This window comes from Pezoporus wallicus, unplaced genomic scaffold (assembly GCF_028554395.1).
Source record: "Pezoporus wallicus isolate ANWC-B61680 ecotype Strahan unplaced genomic scaffold, APGP_CSIRO_Pwel_v1 contig_12129, whole genome shotgun sequence".
NCBI classification, from domain to species: Eukaryota; Metazoa; Chordata; class Aves; order Psittaciformes; family Psittacidae; genus Pezoporus; species Pezoporus wallicus.
In genome coordinates, this window is record NW_026642642.1 from 549,220 (window position 1) to 560,052 (window position 10,833).

Below are 10,833 nucleotides of genomic sequence, written 5' to 3' on the forward strand. Positions count from 1 at the left end.
TTCCCCCCCCCCCCCGGCGGCACCGCCCCGGGCCGGCCAGCGCCCTCTGCCGCCGGGCCCCGCCCGGCCGGACGGCACGGGGATGGGCGGCACCGCGGGGCGGGGGGACACGGGGGGCGGTGTCCCCAGAGGAGGAGGGGGGGGTCCGGGGGAGGGGTTAGCTGGATGGGGGGCACCGGTTGGGGAGGAAAAGGGGGGGGGGGGGATGATCGCTCTCTAGGGGTCTCCGGTGGAGGGGATGGGGAGCGGGGTGGGGGTCCCCGAGGGGCGAGGTTACTGAGGGGGGACTCAGGTCCGGAGGCCCCCAGCTGTGTGGGATTGAGGAGGAGGTGCTGAGGCTCTATAAGGGATCTATAGAAGCGTGGCGGCGGGGGGGCAGCTGGGTTCGGCATGTCCGCAGTTCGTGGGGGACTGTGGAAGGGTATCTGTGCTCCGGGGACGTCCAGCAAGGAACAGCTCCGTAGTGGGTATCCAGGTTTTAGCATGGGAACTGGGGAGGGGGTGCCCACCAAGGGCTGCGGCAGGCAATGGAGTGCAGGGGGTGTATGTGATGGGGCCTTGGCAAAGGGGTGCCCTGGGGGATGTTCCACTGGTGGTGTGAGGTGTGAGGAGGTGCGCAGCTGAGAGGGGTGACCCGAGCAGGGATTTCAGGGAGGGCTTGGGCTGTGGCGTACAGGGAGAGTAGGGCTGGGATCTGGGTGCCCCCTTTGGGGGGACATCCGGTGCCCTGGGTGTGGGTATCCCCACCCGGGGCAGACAGGGAGTTTGGGGAGATCCCTGGGGGTTCGGGATGCAGGGTGGCAGCTGGGGAGTCCCGCCCAGATAAGCAGGATGCTGTGGGGATCCTGATGCCCCTGACACGCAGGATGTCCCCCAGCAGCAGAGGGTGCAAGTGGGGAGCCATGCCAGAGGGACTTGGTGTCCCTGCTGCCGAAGCTGGGGGGGACTGGAGGCAGGGGGCATGTCACCACTGCGGGGTTTAAATCTCTAACCCCTGTGCTATGGGTTGCAGGCCCTGGGAGGAAAATACGGATGGGAGGGACCGTGGGGCAGCCCCTGGTGCCCAGGGGAGTGCTCTAGGGGTTAACGGCTGGCTATGGGGCAGGATGCCGTAGGGCCGGGACATCTCGACTATATGGGGAAGGATGTGAGGTGATGGCAGCCATGGGGGGCTGCGTCGACCCGGGGGGGGAGGGGGGGGGGGGGCACAGAGGTGCCCTGGGCTTGCAGGAGAGGCCGGTGGGGCAGGGGGAGCTGGGCAGGGGCAGCATGCCTGCGGTGCATTCCTCACATTCCCAGCCTGCCGCCTGCACCCGTCGGGCGGGAGGGGGTGTGTGTGGGGAGTGTGTAGGGGGGGGGGGTGTTGTCTGACCCTGCCCCACTGCTCACAGCTATGGGAGGCGGCATGAGTGTGTGGGTGCTGGGGAGCCCAATAGCTACACGGGAACCCTCAGTTCTTGCTGGGACCACCGGCCCTGCAAAATCCCGTGAGGATGGGATGCATGAGGGATGCTGTGCCGAGGGGCGGACCGGGGCGGGCGGGGGGGGGTCCCTGTCCCCTCCTGTGGTTCTGGGCAGGGCCCCACGGTGGAGGACATGGCACTCCAGGGTCCCCCTGCATTTGGGGCTGCTGTAATCGCGGCTGTGCCACTGCAGGTGTCCCCGCCACGAGTGACATGTCCTTCCTTTCACAGGGTCACCGAGCCCGGTTCATCAATACCGACACAACCCGCGCTGGAGATTGTGTTGCGGACTATAAATACCCCGGTCCGGTGGCAGCACGGAGCCGGAGGCGGTGCCTGAGCCGAAGGACGGTGAAATCCAAGCGGCAGCGAGTATCAGCAGGGAGAAGGGAGAAGGGGGAAGGGTATGGAAGAGCTTCCCGTGGGACGTGGAGCTGGGCACGGTGGGTCAGTGACAGACCCATCGGGGACCACAGAGTCTGCTGCCGGGGGCTCACGGCGCACGGAACCTGCGGCTGGTGCCGACCTTGCCGGGGTGATGCTCTCGGATGCAGGATGCAGCATGCGGAGGAAACCGAGACGAGATGTGGTGAAGAAAGCAGTGGGGCAGCCCGAGGGACCCGCTGCAGGCGCGATGAGGTGTCCTGGGCACCCCGTGTTTGCGAGTTCGTGCCAGCAGAGGGGGCCCGGTGCCCGCAGCGCTCACGGTACACCCCCTGCAGCCGGCCGCACCGGCTACAACCCACGGGGCTGTGCCCGGACACCCGCAGGGCACACGGGGCTGCAGCCCCGGCTCTGCGTCCCTGGTTCGGAGCAGGGCATCCCCACACGAGTGCACATAGGGGGAGAGGAACCGAGGTGCTGTGGTGCTTGTTGTGCCCTGAGGTTGCTCCCTGGGGCACGTGGGGCTGGGGCTCACCATTCTTCGGGGTTTTTGTCACTCCATCTCACCTCTCCATTCACTAGCCCCACGATGAGTTTTAGTCTTTCTGCACTTGGCATCCCACGTCCGACAAGTTTTCCCTCCACAGACCTGTGCCCAGCACCCTGATCCTGCTGGCAGTCAGTCTGCGGTGGTGCATGGAAGTCCATGGTGATCAATGGTGCTCTGTGGCAGCCCATGGAGGTCCATGATGGTCTATGGTGGATGTGATGGTCTATGATAGTCTATGGAGATCTGTGATCATCTGTGGTGAGCTGTGGTTATCCATGGCAGTCTATAGTGGTCCATGGCAGTCTATGGACATCCATGGCGGTCCATGACAGTTTATGGTGGTCCATGGCAGTCCATGGAGGTCCATATGGTCTATGCTGGAATACGGTGACATGTGGTGGTCCATGGGAGTTCACAGAGTTACACAGTGGTCTACAGTGGACTGTGATGGCCGATGATAATCCAAGCTGGTCTGTTGTGGTCTATGTCAGTCCACAGGCTTCAGGCTGGTCTGCAGTGGATTGCGGTGGTCCACGATAGTCCAAGGCGGTTCCTGGTTGTCCATGGCAGATTGTGGTGGTCCATGGCAGTCTATGGAGTCCATGGTGATCTATGATGGTCTGTAGTTGTCTGTGCAAGTCCACAGTGGTCTATGCTGGTTCTTGCACTGCACCAAGGGTACAGCCGTGCTCACCTCCCTGGGGAGCTCATGCCCATGATGTTCCCATCTTGTTTTCCATCCAGACCAAAGCTGATGATTGTTTCATCCCTAAGAACTGTTTCTGCACATCCTCAGGTGCAGATCCTGCGCTAGCGGGCTGCAGGGCCCTGCCAAGTGCCCTCACCTCTGCACAGGGAGCAGGGCCAGGAGCCTGTCAGCTCCAGGAGGTGGCTGTGAAGAGCACACAGGCACCGCTAGTGAGTGCCTACAGCACGGTCAGCTCCAGCAGGGCCAGGGGAAGGAGGCAGTGCCAGGGCACGTATGGCACTGGGTCATGGAAAGGTCGAGCATCAGCAACACCGTCTTACTGGAGGCTGGGGGCTGCCAATGGGTTGTGAAGGGGGCGCAGGAAGAAGGCAGGGATGGAGAAGGCATCACTGAGGGTTCCCATCTCCATCCAAGTAGGAGCCAGGGTGCTGCTGGGCTCTTCATTCCCAGTGCTAGAGGAGCCACCCAGACTTAAATGGGAGAGGAACATCTCCAGAAGGTTGGGATGGCTTTGGCCAGGTGGTCATGAAACACAAAGGGATGGATGTAAGCGCAAAGGGGAGCCTTTGCACATATGGGTTTCCTGTGCTTCTGCTCTCTGGGAAACCTGAAGGGCTCCTTGTGTGTTTTTGTGGTTCATGTGCCAATAGCAGCAAAAATGAAGCAGAGGGAAATATCTTACAGGGAATAATGTGGGTGATGCCGCAGCTGTATCATCTCCCTGGTCCAGGGCAGGGGCTGACCCAGTGTGTCCATGGGAGAGCCCCACACCTCTCCATGCCCCAGACCCACAGTGGGACCCTAGGAGTGTCCTTGTAGGACACTGGGACAGGATGTATCAACCATTACCCCCTTTAGGAGGACCCTGCCCCTATGAGCTGGGGTACCCCCTGCATTGCTTTCCCCTCCATCTACTCCAGGACCCCCATGCTGGGTATGATCAGTCCTGGCCCCATGCTCATGTGGTCTCTTCCACCATGCTTTTTCTTGTAGGGTGTACCTAAAGCATGGCAGCACCCCAGCGTGCTTCCATGGATGCCTGTGATGCCCCAGGATGATGCAGGGTGCAAGGGAGGATCTGCCTTCCTGATCCTAGAAGGAGGCTGGGGAAGATCTGTGGGATTCATCCAGGAACCAGGAAGCCTCAGTGCCTACTGGGGCTCTCTCAGTCCCTGCATCCCACTGAGTCATGGTGCCTAGGACAGGCCTGGGAGTCCCCAGGGGCTCCCTGCACATCCCATAGGATGGGATCAGTGCTGCTGTCAAGGCAAAGCCACCTCCATCACGTTGTGCCTGAGCCCTCAGGCAGGTCCCCAGGCCCCCAGGTCTCCCATGGCACTGTTTTGGCCGGAGCAGCGCCTGCATGGCCCAGGAATGATCTCCCGGGGTTATTTCTGACTCACAGGACAGGAAGCGTTTCAGGGTTTAAGCTGAGCTGAATAATGTGCTCATTTCCTTGTGCCGACTACAAAGCACCTGCTCCGGGGGATTTATGGAGTGCCGCCTCTCGCGCTCGCTGCCCACACGGATGTTTTCCTGTTTTCGGGATGGACGGCGGGTGCCAAGGCCTGTTTTCCTAAACACTCTGCACGTTTCCTTGAGGAGAGCCCGGGCAGAGCTACGGGATGCATGCAGCACCCCTCTGTGCTGGGGTACCAGGGTGCTGGGGTGCCAGCACACTGGCAGGGATGAGGGCAGCGGGGATGCGTGGGTCACACACCGGTGCCAAAACCTGGCCTGGCACAGAGCAGGGATTAACAGCACAAGGGTGATGGAAAGGGATGGAGCATGGGGGAGAGCAAGAGATGAGGCTGCGTGAGAGGGCAAGAGGGAAAGGGAGCCTGGGGAAGTCATGGCGTGGGGCTGCTTGGACCATGGAACTCTACCTGAGAACCAGCTGTGCAGAGGACAGACCCAAAATGGGGTGGGCAGAGCACATGCTACAGACACCACCCCATAACGGACCCAATCCCATGGCTTGGGACCCCAGACACCATCCCATAAGAGACACCATCCTATAGCTTGGGACCTATGGACACCATTCCATAACAGACCCTATCCTATGCTAGGCACCCACAGACATCATTCCATAACAGACCCCATCCCACAGCCTGGGACCCACATGGCTGGATCCCCACAGACACCATCCCATAACAGACCCCATCCCCATGGCTGGGGACCCAGACACCATCCTATAACAGACCCCCTCCCACAGCAGCACCCCCACAGACACTAACCAACCCAGGCTTGTGGAGCCCCTGCTAAACACTGTGCCCATCCCATGCGGTGGAAACAGCTCTTCCCTTCCAGCAGGGTCAGTGTGTGTGTGCCGAGGCCAGGGACTCCCATGGGAGATGCAGGACATGCCAGCGTGCCTCCCAGCTCAGGCTCCTCCAGTGTCACCGAGCTCCATCCAGAGGGCAGCAGAGCAAAGCGATGTCGAGGTTTTCATCCTGTCCCCTCTGCGTTGTCCCCTTCATGGAGGACCAGCCCCATTGTTTAGCCCTGGTGGGGTTGGTTCTCATCCCACCTGTACTTCCAGCCGCTGGGAGCTATCCCGTCTGGCTTACCAGCTACAGGACAAAGGATGGAGTGAGCTGGTTGCCATGTCCCGGGCAGCCCTTTGTACCCCCCTTCCCAGCTTCTGGTTGCCCATCTCTCTCTGCCCCCCTGCTTGCCTCTCCCTGGGGGCTGGCCATTCCAGTGAGCAGGGAGTGCTCATAGGTAAATGAACATAGCCTAAAGCTGGCATCTCCTCTGCCTGCACCCTGCCCGCTCCCTGCCTGCACCCTGCCCTGGGGGCTCTGGAGCTCAAAGCATCTTTGAGGCATTGAGCAAGTGACCCACATCCTGCAGCCACCCTGGGCCCGAGGCAGCACCAGGGCAGCTCAGCTGAGTGATAAGTTGGGGTTGGGTTTGTTGGGGTTTTATTCTCTGTTTAAAGAGAAAATAAAGCACTTGTGGGGAGCAGCAGCCAAGCTCCCCAGTGCCTAAAACAGCAGTCGCAGCACTTCCTCGGATTTATGGTGTTTGCTTTCACAATGCCAGCCGGGATCCTGTTTGCTTCCTGCTCTGCAGCTGCAATCCCAGCTGAAGGCTCAGGAGATTCAGGTTTTATAACACTCCTGGATCCTGCCGATGGCAACTTGTCCAGCATCTTTTATTAGCCTCGTGCCTCCCGTGGGGATGAGGTGAGCTGCTCTCACCCCTTCCCAGCACCCACCAGTTTGGGTGCTCATGTATGCCCATACATAACCTGCCATCCTCTGGAACCAGGGGTTGAGCAGCAGAAGGACCCAGCCTTTGCTGGGAGAGGAAGGCAATGCCGTGCCCTTGGTGGGTGCAGCACGCAGCTCTTCTTGGGCAGAGCTGCAATCCAGAAGCCAAGCCAGGCAGGCGCAGCTCTCATGCTGTGGGGATGCTGAGACATGGATGTGACCTTCTGCAGGGTCTGGGGATGCTGAAGGATGGTGACTGCTCCCCAGCAGCGTTCCTGGACATGCAGCCAGTCCCTGCTGTTGGCCTACGCATGATGAAGTGGCTGAGCTTACAGTGAGGTACCTCCTTCCAGCCCCTACATCCCTTCTGTAGCTCTTCCCTGGGTCTCAGCTGTCTCCCCATGTTGTGAGCACCAAAACCAGCTCCCCTTTCTCTCTGTGGGGCAAACCCTCCTCTGGGATGCACTTTCTAGTGCAGCTAGAGGGTATCAGCATCCTTTGGGTACCAGAACCGAGCTCTGGAGCACCAAGCTCAACTCCAGCTGCTGCTTCCCAAGCTACAAGCCCCATCCTGCTCTGGTCTCCGCATGGGGCCAGAAGGGTGCCCAGGGATACGAGGAGAAAGGAGAAGGAGTGAGGCCTGGAGGGGGAAGAGCTGTGTGGGGCCACCAGCCCCATCCCCAGCCCACAGCCACAGTATGGAGGGTGCTTCACGCTACACGTCCCTCTGCAACATGCCAAGGGGTGTCCTGACCCCCTTTCCTCCGCATCTGCATTTACCCAGCAAACGGTGCTAATGATGTGGGCTGGTAGCCTTTATCCTCTCTTTGGGAAACCGGAACAGTTACAGAGATCCCAGGAATGCCTCTGCTATGGAGCAGGAGCAGTGCCCCTCCACACAGCAGTGCGAGGCTCTCACCCCAGATTCCCAGCGCTGTTCTGGAAGCCCAGCCAGGCCATGCAGCCTCCAAATGAAACCCACCGCTTTTGTTTAGTGTTTGCCACACTCGGTGATGAAACCATGATGGATGGTTTCATTGTGGTTACCAGCGTGCCTGACTTCTCTTTCCAAACACACAATAGGAATATTCATTTACCGCTCTGACGACGAACGCTTTTATCCTCCTTATATAGTAACAGCTCTGCACAAAAGGGTGACTTTGATTAGTCACTGGCACGCTTCACCATCTCAGTGTATGTCCTTGTATCCAGCGGATTGCTCATGAGTGCTCTGAGCTTCTCTGATTTATTATCAGCCTTTTCCGACTGATCCCATCCTCGCTGCCACCCAGGCACCCCACCAGGAGGGACACAACATCACCCAGGGCACTGTGAGAGCATTGGGGTAACTCCCAGAAGGGAAAATGATACAAACCTGGGGTTGGTCCTTGAGAGGCTAAAGCATAAGATGCAGGATGGGGATGCAAGAGGATGGCGTTGGGGCCCAGAGGACCAACGCAAAGCGACTGTGCCTGCAAAGCCAAAGGTGGTGAATCCAAAGCGGATAAAAGGAAGCAATTCTTTTTCACTTTTTTACTTCGTGCTTAATTAGGCTGCCACAGGAAAACGCTGAGGCCAAAATTTAGCAGGATTCAAGGACGGATTGGGCATTTATGGGGCTGAAAAAAATACCCAGCTATGATAGCAGGTGCCAACACAAATTCTGGAAGGGATATTCAGCCTCACGCGTCAGGGTGTAAACCTATCCCAGCCCCTCCGAACACAGGGAGCTTAACACAGGGAAGATGAGCCACATATGCCATCACTACTGACACCACCTCCTCAATGCCTGGGCCCGCTTCCTGCTCCCGGCAGCACCTCTGACAAGGGCTCTGATTTCCCTTGGCAATTCAGCCCTTTGCCGGTAGCTCTCCAGGGCTCCGACCTGCTCCATCTCATCCATCCCCTCCCTTTGACAGCTGATAACAGCCTTGTCACGTCAGCCCACAGGCAGTACCTCTGGGTAAGGGTCTGTGAGGACCATGGGCATGTTCCTGGGTTGTGTGGCATCTTCACAGGGCTTCTTGCTTCCAGCCAAGCCCTTTGGTTCTCTCTCACCATTGACTAAATGCACCTTGGCCTCTGTTTTTGTCCCTCCTGTGCCCTGTTTCTGCTGGGGCTGGTTTCCAGCCTCTGTAAGGGGCTGCTCAGCTCTAGCATCTTGTGAGTGCTGCATGTACACAGGCATGGCCCCACTTTCACAGGCACTGCTCAGACGCGCCCTGGATCATGCCTCATGTACAGCCTTCCTCACCAGCAATCACTGTACTGCCTGCTCTTGGCCAAAAACCTCATTGTCACCCCCAACCCATGCGTGGCCATGAGCCTGGCATGGCTGCAGCTTAGGATGGGCTGAAACTGCCATGTTTTGGTACACAGGAGCTGCGCATGAGCATCTCCATCCCCACCAAGGACAGTGCCATTGCATCCCACACTGCTGACAGGACACCTGTGCTGCTCTCGTCCCTACACAATGGGATGCTCCCGAATCCCTGGCTGCTGTGAAGGATCAGAGATCAGCGTGACCAGAGGGGAGCCTGGGGCTATCCTGATCAGGGTCCAGGATCTCCAGTGCTCATCATGCTGCTGAGGGCAACCCCGCTGGGGTCCCTTGGATCTCCCCTCGCTGCGGAGCCTTGCACCCACCAGGGCTTCCAACTGGAGACATTTCTGGAGGGCATGAATCAGCTTTTCACAGCTTGTTAAAAATCTTGATCCTACCTCTTGTTTTCATGCCTTTCAAATCAGGAAATGAGTTTTACAACTTTTCCAGTGGGGCACAGCTGGTGGCCAGGGTCGTAAAGCTGAACTTTATAAATATCTCTTGTTGGGATCAGGAGAGCATTAAAAAGGCGCTCAGAGCGAGAAGGGAAGAAGCAAAGGCAATAGAGAAGCAAGGCAACCTCGGTGAAGACGAGCTCAACGCTGACCATGGCCATGCGAGCACAGAAGATGGGGTGTGCTTGGTTTTGCCTGCTGCTCTCCCTCCTCCTCCAGCTGCCGGGCTCCCAGGCCAAATGCTATTTCCAAGCTAAAGGTAAGCAGAGAGGTGAGAAGGGAAGAACCTGATGGGAAGAGGAGGCCTCCGCTTTCCCTGGGGCAGCGGGGCTCTGTGAAGGACAGGAGGGAGTGTGATGAGCTCAGGAGTGTGATCGTGGGCCAGTGACTAGTAGAAGGAGCAGTCTATAAACTACACAACAGCTCCCCAGGGCTCTGGCTGAGAAAAAGCTCGCTGGGTCATGGATTGCTCCTGGCAGGAGCCCGGCTGGGGCTGAGTGTGCAGCAGAGAAGGGCTGCCTTCCAGGGCTGCAGAGATGCTCAAATCCCAAGGGATGCTGGATATGGCCTCTCCTGGGAAGCAAGAGCTGCTTGCCTCTGCCCTATGCTGCCAGGGTAGTGGGGAGAGCTGCAGGGCATGGTCAGGGGATGATGGGTGGAAGCATCACCCTTGACACATGCTTAGGTATCCCATGCCTGCAGCATGGTGGAGAGATCATCAAGTGTCTCCTGTACCATAGGGTGGGTGGGAGGTCATGGCATCCCCCTGCCCCTCCTTCAGGGCACAAGGGGTGCTGAAGAGGGTCCCACTCACCCCAGGGCAGGCCCACATGTGCTCATCACCATTGTTTCCTTTGCAGCTCCCTGCGAGTACGAGGGGAAGCAGTTCTCCCTTGGGGAGTCGTGGCTGAGCACCAACTGCCTGCTCTGTACCTGCCTGCACCCCGTTGGCGTGGGCTGCTGCGAGACGTGAGTGAGGGGACCAGGGGTACTGGGGTGGGATACTGCGGTCATGCTGCCCTGCCATGGCACCTCTGTGTCTGAGCCTGGTGGGTGTAAATGCGGGGTGCCAGGCCCTGGGGAACAAGGGGCAGAGGTGGGCAGGAACCCATTGAAGTGCTGAGGGTGGCGGTGAGAGTGGGGTCAGGGGTGTCGCAGCACAATGAGATGCCCAGGAGCTATGGGGGAGTTGACAGTGCCTTCTCCTGCAGTACCCAGCACCCCATTGACTTCCCTGACTGGTGTGAAGCCCACTATGACTCACAGACGTGCCAGATCTCGGTGGTGCAGAAGGCCAACCCCAGCCTGCCCTGTGTGAAGAGCCTGGAGCATGAGTGGGGCTCACCCGGCACCCCCGAGCCGCTCATCAACAAGGTGCTGAGTGCAAGGCTGAGCAGATAAAAGCTCAGCAGCACCCCGTGTCCCCCTGGCATCCATCACGTTCCACACCTCCCGCATGCTCCAGACCTACCCCATCCTGTAGAGACATCACTGCTGCCACCTTCGAGGGAAACCACTATGCACACACTATGGTACTGAGTTAACATTTACACCCTAGCGCTGCCACGGTACGGCTTTGCTTTTGCCTTCAGCTCCCTGAACAGAAAGAGGCCCCCGTCCTCCAGAGATGCTCTGCAAACCATGGGAAGGTAGATCCTATGGGATCTCCTCCCAGGTGGGCAGGAAACCTCCAGCTACTAAGGAAAGAGATACAGGACCAAACACATCCTT

The 10,833-nt window shown here is 58.8% G+C and overlaps 1 protein-coding gene across 1 annotated transcript; it reads left to right on the forward strand.

Annotated features, from left to right (window-relative positions):
* The first annotated feature begins 8,855 nt into the window (after positions 1 to 8,855).
* On the forward strand, positions 8,856 to 10,513 carry MSMP (microseminoprotein, prostate associated). Its single transcript, XM_057431186.1, has 3 exons — positions 8,856 to 9,361; positions 9,963 to 10,071; positions 10,314 to 10,513. Exons 1-3 carry the CDS (start codon positions 9,256 to 9,258, stop codon positions 10,501 to 10,503), a joined length of 405 nt encoding a protein of 134 aa, XP_057287169.1. The 5' UTR covers positions 8,856 to 9,255; the 3' UTR covers positions 10,504 to 10,513.
* The last annotated feature ends 320 nt before the right edge of the window (positions 10,514 to 10,833 follow it).